The 14,127-nt window shown below is 55.7% G+C and overlaps 1 protein-coding gene across 3 annotated transcripts; it reads right to left on the bottom strand.

The window, feature by feature from the left end:
- Positions 1-1,260: 1,260 nt before the first annotated feature.
- RASAL3 (RAS protein activator like 3) lies at positions 1,261-11,998 on the bottom strand. Of its 3 annotated transcripts, XM_034997252.1 has the most exons (18): positions 11,931-11,998; positions 11,463-11,800; positions 9,539-9,669; positions 9,309-9,390; positions 9,141-9,202; positions 8,686-8,756; positions 7,958-8,084; positions 7,772-7,870; positions 6,779-7,321; positions 6,263-6,407; positions 5,858-6,002; positions 4,752-4,988; positions 4,454-4,655; positions 4,222-4,340; positions 3,010-3,400; positions 2,568-2,725; positions 1,985-2,048; positions 1,261-1,880 (listed from the first exon to the last, which is right to left on the bottom strand). In XM_034997252.1, the coding sequence occupies exons 2-18, from the start codon at positions 11,785-11,787 to the stop codon at positions 1,740-1,742; spliced, it is 3,042 nt and encodes a 1,013-aa protein (XP_034853143.1). In that variant the 5' UTR covers positions 11,788-11,800; positions 11,931-11,998; the 3' UTR covers positions 1,261-1,739. The 3 variants fall into 3 exon arrangements, with proteins under 3 accessions (XP_034853143.1, XP_034853141.1, XP_034853142.1); XM_034997250.1 differs by lacking the exon at positions 11,931-11,998 and having other exon boundaries at positions 11,463-11,915; XM_034997251.1 differs by lacking the exon at positions 11,931-11,998 and having other exon boundaries at positions 9,309-9,387; positions 11,463-11,915.
- Between the last annotated feature and the right edge of the window lie 2,129 nt (positions 11,999-14,127).

Here is a 14,127-nt window from a genome sequence, read left to right as displayed (position 1 = left end):
CATATTGGGAGTGGCCAGGCGGGTCACCCTTAAAGGGGCCGCGCGGCCTGAGAGTCCAGGGAGAGGGTCTGTTTCCATGACAACACACTTGTCCCCCTGCCCCCAATAGCTCCTCATCACCCTACTGGTTCTTCCAATGCTAGGCCTGCTAATAGCACCAGAAGAGTGGGGAGGGGGCAGAGAAGTTCCCCCATGGGTCATTTATAGGTCATTGAAAACTCCACTCAGCCAATCCTTATCCTTCAGTCCCCTGCCCCCAATCAGCTACCTTCCAACCACAAGTCTTCTCCCTCCTTTCCCATTATCCACACTGGACTTCAGCATCTACAGGCCCCTAGAGCTGCCCTAGGTCCCCAATGCTAAGCCCCCCTTCTCCACCCAACCCCAAGGATCACAGCCTCCAGAACTACCCCATCGTGAATACATAACAGGTCTGCTGCCTTCTTGCATCCACCACTCATCCATATGTCCAACCACCCACTCATCTCCCTACCCATTCATCCACATTCATCTATCCATTCAATCAACTAACCAACTATCCACCCATCCATCCAAACACCCACTCAAACCACCCATCCACTTCCTGTCTTCCCACTCATCCATCCACCAATCAACCAACATCTGGTCCTGTCAGCCAGCTACCACCCACCCAAATTCCCATCCACCCACTCAACCCACTCATCCACATCCCATCTACCTGCCCATCCACCCCACCACCCAAGTAAATACTTACATATCCAAACAACCAAGCAAGCATCCACCCATCCCTACACACATCCTTTCACCCAGCCATGCAGACATCCATCCTTCAACTGCACATTTACTTGTTTGTCCACTAGAGTGTAAGCTCCATGAGGACAGGAGTCCTGTCTGCCTAGCTCATTATTGTTTCCTCACTGCCTAGCTCAAGTCTCAGGAAACCCCAACAAATATTCATACAATGTATATAACCACCTACTCAATTAACTCAAATATTTATTTCCTACTGTGATCCAGGCTTTTCTAGGTAGACGTACCTATCCCAGCTAACTGCTTATTTACTCACCTACCAGGGCAAGTTTCCACCAAATGCTAACCTATTTATCTGCCAAATGTCCCATACACACTACCCCTCACCCATCCATCCACCCATGACTCAAATGCCCACTCATTTACCTAACCAACACTCACAGAGTTCAACGGTCTCCACACCTACTCACCCCTTCCTTCATCTGCCTCCAGACCCATGCTCTCCCTGCCATGAGGGAGCTGGTGTGGGATTTGGGGGCCTAGGAAGATGCTCTCATCTGAGGCCTGGGCTTCAATCAGAAGCAGGTGCTGCCCCTAACAATGACAAATTCCTTTTATTGAACACCTTAAACAATGGGTCTTCTACTGTGTAAGAAACTTTAGATCCATTTTACAGATGAGAAAATTGAGGAACTAAGAGAGTAAAGGTCTAAGGTCACACAGCTGGTGAGACTCTCCTTATATTGTCCCTTCCATGAGAACTCCAATTAGGAGAGAAATTGGGAGACTTGAATGGTGGGAGGGGGATGCTTTCTGATTGGCCACACGTAGGGGCAAAAAAAGGCCATCCATTTTACTGAAATCAAAATTTTACTGGGTAACCTCACAGTGCCAGACTGGTTGGCTTAGGGCTCCACTCCCCACTGTAGGCCACGTAGGGCTGAGGCAGGGGTCGGACAGGCCTTTAAGACGGTATCTGCTCCCAGACCACGTGGGACAGGGTGGGCAGCTCAAGTGGTATCTCCGTTGAGGCAGGGTGGTTTGAGGGGTAGGGGCTGGTTCCGGGATCCCGACGTTCTGGGAAGCTGCAGGCTCTGGACCACATTCCTCAGCTGGGCCTGAGTACTCTCCATCTCAGCCAGACGGCTCTCCTGGAGAGGCAGTGGCAATGGGCTCGGAGCCAGGGGAGGGTTGCACCCCAACCCTGGTTCCCTCACCGCCCAGATCTTCCCCAGGGCTACGGCAGGGGTCTCACCAGACTTTTAAGCCTGTGATCTTCACTGCTTGGAGCACCACGCCCTGGATCCGACTGCGGAGTCCTGTGGGGAGCAGGGGCAAGAGGGGAGGGTCAGAGGCGGAGAAACTCCCCTCCAGCTCCTGGTTGGACAGCCAGGAGTTCGGGGGCGGGGCTTGGCGTGGAGGCGGGGTTTGTCCACGCTAGGGGGCGGGGCCTAGATAAACTTGGAGCCCGGACTGAATCAGAGCCTTGAATAGCTGGGATGAAAGGACCAACCAACTCTTAAGGGTGGGGCTTGGACAGTCCTGGGTGAGGTGGTGACAGGGACGAAGATGTGCCCAGACTGAGAGACGCGGGACCAACCTGTTTGGGAGGGCCTGATTGAGGAGTGGGGCCTGGAAGGTAGGACTCGCCAGCGACCTGGGGTGGGCGGAGCTGACCAAGGGGCGGGGCGAAACAGGGGTGTTGGGGCGGGCCTGGAAGGGGGCGTGGCCTGCCGGGAGTGATTTGGGTGTGATTGAGAGGCCTGAATGAAAGTGGGGCAGATCTGATTACAGCGGGCTCACCCAGAGGCAGAGCTAATGGAGGAGGCGGGGCTCACCCTTCACGGAGCCTGGAGTCCAGGTCTTGCAGCTGGCCCTGAAGCTGCTCCTGCTTCTCCGTCAAGGCCCGGAGGTGGGTGCCTAGCGACTCCACGAGGCTGGACAGAGCCTTCTGTTCCTCGCGCAGGGCGGCCACCTCACACTGCAGCTCTGCCAACTGTGGGGAGGGAGCAGATGTAACCTGACCCGTCGTCCCGCCCCTTCTTCTCCCCGAAAAACCCTGACCTCCTTGTCCCCTGCGCTCTGCCATCTCACTGCCCTGCCCCGTTAGGAAACCTCGCTCCCGTCTTACAGAGGAGCAAACTGAGGCTCGGAGAGGTTTGCACTAGGCCTGGGGTCACACAGCGCAGAGAGCTCGGCATTTGAACCCAGACCTGCCTGGCTTTCTGTCTTTCCAGTCCCGTCATTCCCCTCTGTGTGCAGACCTGAGCTGGACCTCACCTTGCCCACGGGTCGGTGCACGCCCAGAGCCTGGTCTCTGTCCCGCGGCTGGTCCAGCTGGCGCTGCCACGGCACCGACGGCTTCCGAGGCAACGATGCTGAGGCCCCGGTCCAGGGCCGGCCTCGGGGAGCGGGCCCCGTGCGAAGCGAGCTTTTGGGCCGTGGCCGGGGCCCTGCAGAGGGGCGGCGACGAGCGGGGCGGCCAGCCGGGACGCTCTGCGTGCGCTGCACGGGCCGGGACAGCCGCGGGGGCGGCTCTTGGTCTGGCGGCGGTCGTGCCCAACTCCCTGCGCCATGAACGCTGCGTAGAGACTGGCTCTTGGAGATGAGAGGGGTGTGCTTGGGGAGATCCCGAGGAGCCAGGAAGCCGGGCTTGTCCCCTGCAGAGAAGCTGGGGGTGGAATGGGAGAGCTCAGATCAGCCCCTGAGCTGACCCCCAAACCTACCTCTGACCAGAAATGACTCCACCTCTGATCTTTTACTTCTATGTGACTTTGTCACTGATGGAATCACATTTGGATCTCTGACCCTGGACTTCTGACAATACAGTCTTCTCTATGACCCTTGACACGACCATCTCTGTAACCTCTGATTCCAGTCTGACCCTGGGCTTGACCTCTGCTCACAGGGATACCCTTTTCCTTCCCTGTCTGACCCCTCCTTTGTCCCTGACCTCTGACCTTAAGCTGATCCTGTCTCTGCCTCCTCACAGACCATGGTCCCTGATCTCTGACCATATGACTTTACCTATAACCCTTGACCCCGTTTGGCCATGGGCCTGACTTCTGCTTACCATATGAACCTGTCCCTGACCCTTGATGGTGCATCTTAACATCTGACCCTGATTTGACTCCATCCACAACCTCATCACTGACCCTCATCACTGACCACAATGTCACTTTCTCTGACCCCAAAAGTGACCTCTCCCTGACCTCTGCGATGACCTATCCCCACCTTGGACTCCAATCTGATCCAGTAGTACCTGTCTTCTGACCATACTGAGCCTCTCTCTGACCCCATGGATGACCCCGTCTCCAGCCTCTTACCTTTATGCAACAGTTTCTGACAGTGAATCCCAAGGCGACTGCTGTTCCTGACCCCTGACGTGATCTTATCTTCACCCCTGGCCCCGGTCTGACCCTGTCCTTGCCTTTGGTCTGGCCCCTGCTCTCACCCATCAGAACTGGGCCAGACCTGAGGCAGGCTGGTTACCTGGAGTGAACTTGGGCTGGGGGTGGTGGGAGCCGCATCGGCACAGTCACAGGTACAGGCCGGCCCTCCTCAATGGCTCTCAGGATGGTGGGCAGCGGTTCCAGGCTGTCACGGGTTGCCTGATGAGGCATGTAGGGAGGATGGTAAACAAGCTCTCTAGGACCATAGGCTCCCTGCCCTCTTGCCTCCCTACCCCACACCCTAGGCTCTGGCCTCTGCACTCTGGCCATACCTGGTCAAGTTCAGCAAAGATGGTGCAGAGCTGGGCGTGCAGGACTGCCAGCTGGAGGGCTAAGTCACTGCTGCCCTGGTAGCCACTGGGTGCTGCATCCACATCCACCATGGCCACTTGGTCCAGGAAGTGTTTCATGGCTGGTCCATGATCCTCCAGAAAGCTATTCATGAAGCCCATGTAGGCCTCCTTCTCACCAAACCTGGGCAAAAGTCGGACTGGGTGGGTCAGACCAGGCATCTGCCACCCCACTGCCCTGGCACGCACCCCTCCCCTCCCCCAGCCTCCCAGCACCTACGGGGCACTGTTGGCGAGGTTCTGGATGACCTTGGCGATCAGTGTGAGGGTGCGGGCTGGGCCAGGTGCAGGGTGCTCTGGTGCCAGACCAAAGAGGCTGGGTGCCAGGATGGCAGGACACAGGAGTCGTAAGAAGAGAGAGGCACACACCAGTCGGGGGCCCAGTGCCTCAGAGCCACGTGCCTTGCATGCTTCTCGCCAGCCTGAGAACACGGTGCCCAGCTCTGCTGGAAACCAGCTGGGGCAGAAGAGGCAATGGTCAAAGGGGGAGGGTATGGACATAAAGGTCATATTCATGTCAAGGTCCTAAGGTCAGAAGTCAGGAATCACCGGCACTATGGGTTCCAGGATTGGAGACATTGAGGATAATAATGCTTGGGGTCAGGATTTATGGGGTAGTTATTGTGGTGACCTCTGGAGTCAGTAACCTGGGAGGTGGGGATACAGGTTCACATGGGGATACAATCCATGAGCTTGGGAGGTAGCTATAAAGGAACATGAGATTGGGGTGCTAGATTATATAAGATGAGGTAGGATGGGCTTGAGGTTACAGAGTCACCTAGGTTCAGAAATTATGGTATTGATGTTCCAAGTGATGTGGGACTGAACATATAGGTTAACCTATGGTCAGAGTTTAAGGAATTGGAATCCCTGGTTTCTTGTGATCAGTTGCATGGAATTTGGGGTACAGGGTCATTTAAGATCAAGGGTCATGGGATTGGGGGTTTTAGTATCACCTGGAATCAGAGGTCTTTATTGAGGTCCTATATTAACTGGGGTCAGCTAGCATGGAATTAGGGTATGGGGTCCCCTGTAGTTAGAGGACAAGGAATTGGGTCCCAGGTTCCTTGGGGTCAGTAACCCCAAGTTGACCTGATATGGGGAATGGGTTACCAGACTTAGCAAACAAAACTTCAGGACAAACAGTTAAACTTGAATTTCAGATAAAAATGAATACTTTTTTAGTATAAGTATGTCCCAAATGTTGCATGCGTCATTTAACTGGGCATCCTGTTTTTATTTGGCAACCCCAATTGGGGGTCAGGGCTATTAGCACAGTGGCTGAGAAGTAGGGCTAGGCTCAGGTGCTGGGGCCCTGATTCTCACTTGTAGGAGTGGATGATGTTTTGGAAGACTTCCTCACAACTGTTTCGCAGTCTGGTCTGGTGCTGCGGCAGCTCTGGGGCCGGGCACTTGCTGGGGTCCACCTCACAGTCCTCACTGGAGGCACAGAGACGCTGCACGACCTGCCCTGCAGTTCAGCACAGCCAGACAAGAGGCCAGGGCCGTGACCACCACAACCCACCACACTCAGCCTCCAACTCTGTCTCCACCTTCCTCCGGAGACACCTAACATCTCTGGGGGAGCCCCCAGTTGCCTCCAGGATTCCAGCACCCCCAAAGGTACTACCCACTACCAGCATCCAGGTTACCTAGGATCTCCCAGATCTCCCCCGGGGAGGGGGTTCCTAGCCCGCCTAGATGGCCTCTGACATCCACCCTCTGGCTCACCCAGCGTCTCTTGGAGGTAATCCTGTGCCACCAGCTTCATGTACTCATCAATGGCCTTGGTGGCCAATGTGTTTTCCCGGAATAGCAGCGCCTCACGGCCTCCACTGCGTGCCAGCTCTGCGGTGCCCAGGTCTGTCACCAGTGCCTGGGGACAGTGGGGTTCACGTTGCGCGGGGGAGCGGACGGAGCTAGGGGGCATACGAGCCCTTGGCCAATCACTCACACCTGGGACACAAGCCCGGACCCTCCTAGCTGCTAGAGTCTTCACTGCTAGGGCTCACAAGGTCGGATCCTCTAGCCCTCACAGCAGAAATTTAAATCTTTCAGTTTAGAGGCTCAGTTCAGGTGCCCCGCCCCTCACAGCTGAAGCTCAGGCCCCGCCCCTCGTGGTGCCCCGCCCCGCCTGTGCCGCCGGGGTCCTGAGCCACCGGTACCCCCCAACACCCACACTGCTCCCCGGAGCGCGCGATCAGGCAGCCTCTGGTCACTCGGGTCCGCCCCGTCGCAGCGCCGCACCTGCGCCCGGCCGGTGGCCTGCAGCACTCGCACCATGGCAGCCGCCAGCTCCTCCTTGGCCTGGGCAGACAGCGCGGGCTCCAGCGCCCCGCAGAGGCGCGCGTAGTGGAAGGTGAGGAACTCCGCCAGCTCCTTGTAGCGCTCGGACGGCAGCACGCGCAGGCGCCGCGCCCGGATCCGCGCCCGCAGCGCCGCGCCTGCTGGTGCCCCGAGCAGCGGGAACCAGCGCTCCAGGCCCGCGGCGGGCGCGTGGGGGACGCCCAGCTCTTCCAGGGCCAGTGCCACGCGGCCCAGCGCCGCTCCCCCCAGGCCAGCTCCGCGCAGCCTCAACGACAGGCGACGCGCCGGCGGCAGCGCCTCGAAGTGGAAGCGCTCGGCCCAGAAGAGCGGGCCCGGGCCAGCCCGCGGCGCTGTGCGCGCCAGGAGAGCGCCGTCCAGCCACAGCTCGGCGCGCACGCCTGCGGACCCCGTCGCCGCTCGGGGCAGTCCCTTTGCCTCGTGCACCCACACGCTCAACCACGTCTCTTCCCGCTCCAAGTTGTCCTGCGGACCGGAGTGGGTTGGGGGAGGCGTCGGTGCTCGACGTGGGGCACCGTGCCCCCAGGGAGATCGCTGGGCCCTTGGGGGAAGACAGGGGCCACGGCGGTCTCAAGGTGGTTCTGCGAAAGCCCTCTAGCTTTTCTGGGCTCTCGCAGAGAGATCCGGGCTCCAGGGTACGGAGGAGTAGCCGCGGGATGGGGACTTGGCCATTGCCTGGTAGGCGGGGCTTTGGGTGCAAATAGTTCCCGGATTGAACTTCTGGGACCGGGTTGTTTTACCAGGGGCTGGTAACAGACGGCAGCTGAGGAGGGTCTCGGAGTTTTTGCAAAGGTGTTAGCCGGCAGGTGTGTCTAGAGGCAGGGTTAGGGCGGGGGGCGGGGGTTTGGGTGGGGGAAAGGGCGGGGCCCGGGCTGTGGGCGGGGCCTGCACGTCCAACTTTGCCGCTGTACTGACCTGGTTGGGCTGGAAGTGGCGGCGAAGGTCCTCGATCCAGCGGTCTCTCTCAGCGGCGGAGCGACAAGAGAAGCAGCGGCTCCCGCCCGTCCACGTTACCTGTTGGAGATGGGGATCCAAGGGTGCGGTTGAGGCCAAGGGTAGAACCAAAGAATCTGGGTGAGGTGGAGAGTTCTCTGCATTTACCTGGAAGCAGTGGGGCTCCTCCAGGAGGCTGGGGTGCAATGGCCAGACCCTTACATCCCGCTCAGCACCCAGGTCCAGCTCGGAGAGCGTGGCCAGCGATTCCCGAGATCCCAGAGCACTGGGGGATCTGGGGAGCGGGCGGTTGAACAAGTGGTCATTCTTCCCTCCTCCGCACAAACCCACCCCCTAGAGCCTGAAGGGTGGAGGGAGGCCAGGATGAACTTGAACCTAAATTGGACTTGAACCCATCGCTTTCAGGATAAAAACTCAACTCCTTATGGTGGCCTGTGTTACCTTACATAGTACAGTCTTTGTCACCTTTTGACCACATTTCCCTCCACTTAGTCCCTTTCTCTGAACTCCAGTCATCCTGGCCTTGTTTTTGTCGCTTCATCTGGCCTCTTGACCTTTGCACTCCCTGTTTCGTAGCCTGGAATGCTTTTCCTGTCCCTCTTGGCCTGGCGAACTATCATCCGTCCTTCAGATCTCAGCTCAGTAGTCCCTTCGCTGACACTCCCAGCCCAGGGCGTTGATTTAGTTCCTGATTTAGAGTTAGTGTGTTAGACTCTGTCCCCACCCTTCAGCCGAGGGGTGGCTCCAGCATTGCTCTGGGGCAGGACACAGAGGGGGCCATGGGAGGTATTTGGTGGAGGTGGGAATGATAGGCAGGTGGGGGTGGAGGGGGCCATGTTGAATTCCAGCCCTTTCTGCCCCTCAGAGACTCTTACCCATCCCGGCAGGCACTGGCTCCGAGCTCCGACCTGGCCTTTTTCTTCTCTTTCAGCCGCTTGAGCAATCCCTGTGGGAACGGGGATATCAGCTGGACAGAACCCTGTTCTCCTTCCTCAACTTCTTTCCACCCAGGGTGTCCTGGGTCGTCTGCTGGTTTGGGGAGACCGCAACCTCAGGCTGTTTTAGCAGTAATAATAAAGGCAACCAAAATTTGGGGGTTTTTTTTCCTTTTTTTTTTTTTTTCTTTTCTAAAGCACCAATCCTATGCTTTCTCTTTTGACTTCTCATAAACAGCCGGGGGGGGGGGGTTCTCTCATTAGCTCCATTTGACTGATAGGGACACTGAGGCCAAAAAAGTGACCTGCCCAAGAGCACCCAGTAAGAGTCCCCTTTCATCTCTGAGGGTCTGGGAGTCTTTGCTCTCCCCTCCACCTCCCACTGGATGGCTCACCCGAACATTGTGGACCTGGTTGGGGCCAGCAGCCTCTGCGTCAATCTTTCCAGGGATCCGATCTGTAGGTGGTCAGGGGTGGAATGTTGGGGGATGGGATCATCTTGAATTCTGCCCCACCTTGACATGCTACCAAATGCCCCAGCCCTCCGCACCTCTGAAACTTACCTGGATCTCTGAGGCTCCCCATGGCTACCTGGAGGCTGCCCTCAGAGCTAGCGCTCCCCACTCGGGGCCGGCGAGGACCCTGCTGTCCATAAGAGTGGGTAGTCATAAAGGGGAGGTAGGCAGGCAGACAGAAGGAGAAGCAGACACTTTCCATTATCCTCCCCCCGCCCACTCTTCTGTCTCCTTCCCACCGTGTTCTTCCCTCCCCTCGCCCCTGTGCCCCTTCTCACCTCCTCCTCACCCCCAAGCAGCACCAGCTTCCCATCGAGCAGGGTGAAGGCCCCAATGTTCCAGATGGGTACGTCAGGTGTGGGGGCCTCAGGGATCTGTGGGGCAGGGGTCTCTGGCTCTGGTTCAGGCTCTGGGCAGAGGAGTAGGTGCTGGGGACCTGGGAGTCCTTTCCTCTCCCTCAGTGGACCATCTCCATTCAGAGAGGCTCATCAGGCATTCCTTCCCAGGTGTCTCCGCTCCCCCCAACCCCAGCCCACCCAGCAGCCATGTCAGGCTGTTGTTGGACAAGTTTCCACCCCTCTTGTCCTTGTCCCCACAGGCCATGGGTAGTGGACACATGTGCCCTGTACTGTGTTTACTAATCCACCTTCTCTCATTTAATCCTCCAAAAGCTATTCAAGGGCTATTATCACCCCCATTTTGCCAAGGAGGAAACTGAAAACCAGAGAGGTTGAGGGACTTGCCCAGGGTCATACAGCTTGTGAGTGGTTGAGCCAGGTTCAGACACAAGCATTCTTCTCTTAACCAAGACAGTAGATAGGCAGGTCCAAGAGGTTAAACAAGACAGCATCCTTGGTTCCTTACATAAATAACTAATCTAAGGTGGAAAGTATTCAAATTTTGAGAAAGGAATAGAAAGAAGATCAGGGTAGGGAGAGGTGGTGGTGCAGTGGGACAGGGAAAGCCTCCAGAGATGGTAGGTTTGCACTGGGTCTTGAACAGCAGGTTGGATTTTGACAGAGATGGAGGGGACAAGGGCAGTAATAGCTTGGGCAAAGGTTCAGAGATGGCAAGGCCCAGGAAAAGCAAGAAGGGCCCAGAGGGCTCAGAGGCTAGAGGGGGAAGATCCAGGATGAGACTGGTACAGAATCTTGGGTGCCAGTTAGAGAACTGGAGGTTTTATCCTGGGGGTAATGGGGAACCATGGGAGGTGTTTGAGCAGAGGAGGAGCAGTCCTGCTTCTTGGAGAACTCTCTCTCTGGATCCTATGGAGTGAGCAATACCTGATACCCTGAAGGGAGTTAAAGGGATGCCTCTGCAAAATGGGAATATGAACAGTGAGAAATGAGGTTCTCAGAATAGATAGGTTGAATCAACCCTCCCAGATCACCTGTCTGTCCTATTGTTTTCCCATCAGGGGAATAAATACTCCACTTGTTAATAGATCACTTAAATCATGCTGGGCCCTGGGCTAGTGCTGCATTCCTGAACTACAGTCTTCATGGCATCCCTTACTCTTCTAGATCCCTCTGTGGAACAGCCTCATCTGTCGTTTTTGGTTTACTTGTTTACTGTCTGTCATACCCACTACACTGTGAGCTACATGGGGTAGGCAATTCCATCAGTTTTGTTTACTGCTTTGTCCTTAGTGCCTAAATCAAGGCCTGGCATGTCGTAAATGCTCAATAGACCTCTGTTTGAATGAATGAATGAATGAATGAATGAATGAATGAATGAATGAATATGAGTGAATGAAATTATATATGCTTCAAGGTAGGCATTATGATCCCCATTTAACTGATGGAGAAGCTGAGGTTCAAAGAAGTGGAGAAACTGAACATATGGAGGCCAGAGGGCTAAGGTGGATATCCAGGCAGGAGAGAATGAGCCTGGGCTATTGGATATGAGGAGAGACCCACTGGGGCCAAGAGCCATTTGGCATCTGGACAGTACCACCCTCAGTCTCTTCCCTCTCCCTTCCCCAGGATGGACCCCCCAGCCCATAGGCCCCTGGCCACTCCCCCTACCCCCCAGTCCCTGTGTGAGGGGGAAGAGGGAAGAGGGCAGCTGGGCCCCAGCCACTTCCTGTTGGGCTTTTGCACTCCCCACAACTTCCTGTGTCTGTAGGGCTGATGCTTCGGAGGCAGACAAAACCCAAGCATCCGGCCTCCCAGCCTGGTGGGGGGGGGGGACACCATGTACCTGGGGCCTCCGGCTCTGGTCCTGGCTCCAGCGGCGGGGTCTTATGCCTTCCCCAGAGGGTCTTGGATAGCCGCAGGCGACTTGTGCGTGACTCCTTGGGGGGCGCAGAGAGGACACGACGGAACAGCGAGCGAGAGGCTGGCTGGCTGCTGACCCCTGGCTCCTGGTGGCTTAGCGCCCTTCCCCAGCCTGCAAGTCGGCCCCAGCGGGACCCTCCGGCTACTTTCTCCCCATCGCCCCCTGTGTGCCAACGGTAGGAGGTTAGCAGGGACGAGGCTGCTGCAGGCTGGGTTTGGGAGGCCTTGCACGGTGATGGTGGGTCCATGGCGGGGGTTCTCCTGAGGGACAAGAGGGTGACAGTTCTGCCCAGTGTGTTCCCACATGCTGTCCTCATCTTTGCCCCCTTCCCACTCACAGCTCCACCCCCAGGTAACCCCCTCAGTGGCCACCATGCCCTCCCTCCCTTACCTTGATTTCCCGACCAGCCCCAAAATCAGCAGCCGTCTGCACCCTGCCTGGCTTCCTCCCACTGAATGCAACTCCACGTGACACTGTCTGTCCCACCCCACCCCACAGCCAGGCTGGGAGGGCACAGTGGGGGCAGGATGCGGGAGGCAGAGGAGGTGACAGAGCAGGACCCAGAATCTCTCATTGACCGGGAAGCCGCAATGCCGCTCTCTGAGCCTCAGATGCCATCTCTGCAGAATGGGTAGACTGACCAAGTGCTGGTGAGAATACAGGGCACCTGGAGCTCTCCTCCACTGCTGGTCAGAGTGTAGAGCAGCAATTCACCTAAGTTGGAAAACTGACATGATCTCCTAACGTTGCCCATACACCTCACCTCTGGCCCAGCGATTACAGTGCTAGGTATACACCCAATAGACATGCCCACTAGCGCTCTTTGTAATAGCACCAAACTGAAGGCAACCCACGTGTCCATGTACTGTGGAATGGATCAATTGTGATATCTTCCTCCGTGGAATACCATGCAGCAACGAAATGAGCAAACCACTGGATGATTGAACGTGGATGAATCACAAACAGTGAAGAGTCAATACCATGTGGTCCCTTTTATATAAAGTCGCAAAGGAGGCAAAACTGTGTGGAACAAATCAGGATGTTAGGTTCCTTTGGAAGAAGGTAGGGGAGCATGAAGGAAGCTTCTCGGAATTGATCTTTTTTTTTTTTTCCCCTAATGGTGGTGAAAGTCACATAACAAATTTAACACGTCCCGTTTCTTGAACTGGGTGAGTGCTGATTACAAGGGTGTGTTCTGTTGTGAAAATTTATTGAGCTATACAGTTCAGTGCACTTTCCTGTGTCTTCCTCTATCTTTGTTGTACCTCAGTAAGTGTTTACTTGTAAAAAGAGGTGGGCAAATGCTGTTCTAAGAAGTGAATGAGTCAGCATGAGAGTCACTCGAATCCTGGCCCAGAAGTGGGTTCCAGAGCCAGCTGGTCCTTCTCTCACTGTGTGACCTCAGGCAAGTCACTTCCTCTCTCTGAGCCTCGGTGTCCTTATTTGTACAACAAGATGATAGTATTAGCTCCAGAAGGTTCATAATGGGAGCCTTTGTTTACTCAATAAATGTTTCCCGAGTGCCTACTATGTACTGGGTGCTGGAGAAGCCACAGGGAACTAAACAAACCTGGTTCTTGCCCTCCTGGAGCTCAGAGTCCAGTGAGGGAAACAGATCCTGAACATCAATGCAGGACATTTCTAGCTGGTGAGGAAGACTTGGAAGAAAATAGACTGCAATAGAGGCTAAGCACAAGTGGGAAAATCCAGGAGGGCCTCCCTGAAGAGGTGACACTTGTGGCCCAAAGCATAAGGAGAGGACCATGGGATGAGCATGCCAGATAGAAGGAACAATTTGTGCAAAGGCAAGGGTGACCAGAATTCACAGGATAGGGTGGGTAGGATCACTTTCATGGGCATGTGGCCTGGGCAGTCATCCAGGACCCCCATGCTTAGAAGGGCACTGCACTGCATTTGATTTAATGCTTTGCTGTTGCTGTCTCGAAGCTTCTGCTTTTTGAACAAGGGGCCCTGCATTTTCATTTTGCCCTGTGCCTTACAAATTCTATAACCTGTCCCAAGGAGTAGGATCTTCCATGAGGGCCAAAGACCCTTCTCCTGGAGCTGGACATGTTCACACAGATGCACACACCTTAGATATGCCCACCTCTTTCATACTGCACTCAGTCCATTCACAGCACACACATACAGAGTTTCCCCATGTTCCGATGTATCCCTGAGGCTTTCCCGCTTCACTGAATACTGATCCACTCCCACTTCCCTGCATTTTTGCTGGAGGTCTTTCTCTGACGCTGGAGTCCACTTTCCCCATACAATAAGCAACCCAAAAGTGCCAGAGAATTAATACCTTCCCTGAGATCAGCCCTTAACCAATGACGATGAGGGTTGGAGGATCAATACCCCAGCTCCCTTGGATCAATATGACTCTGAGGTGTGTGTCTTACACAGTCCCCTAGAGGTCCCCAGTGGGATTGAGCTCCATGTCCCCACAGTGCCAACTTACTTGATAAAGTACCCTTTCTCGGCTGCCTTCTCTTCCCTACCTCTCTCCCTCATTCCCCAACTGATATGATCTGGGAGCACCTTCACCTCCCAAACAAACTACTTGCACTGAAATTCTTGTCTC

Source organism: Mirounga leonina, unplaced genomic scaffold (genome assembly GCF_011800145.1).
Source record: "Mirounga leonina isolate KUSES-001 unplaced genomic scaffold, KU_Mleo_1.0 Mir_94, whole genome shotgun sequence".
NCBI classification, from domain to species: Eukaryota; Metazoa; Chordata; class Mammalia; order Carnivora; family Phocidae; genus Mirounga; species Mirounga leonina.
Note: the sequence above shows the minus strand (reverse complement) of the source record. Positions and strands in the feature narration are given on the sequence as shown.

Coding starts and splice junctions, on each gene's coding strand:
- RASAL3 (XM_034997250.1), bottom strand. CDS start 11,856: ATGAGGACAGCATGTGGGAACACACTGGGCAGAACTGTCACCCTCTTG. Junction 9,203..9,308: donor GGGGAGCCTCAGAGATCCAG/GTAAGTTTCAGA, acceptor GACCACCTACAG/ATCGGATCCCTGGAAAGATT. Junction 6,408..6,778: donor AGGCCACCGGCCGGGCGCAG/GTGCGGCGCTGC, acceptor CACTGTCCCCAG/GCACTGGTGACAGACCTGGG.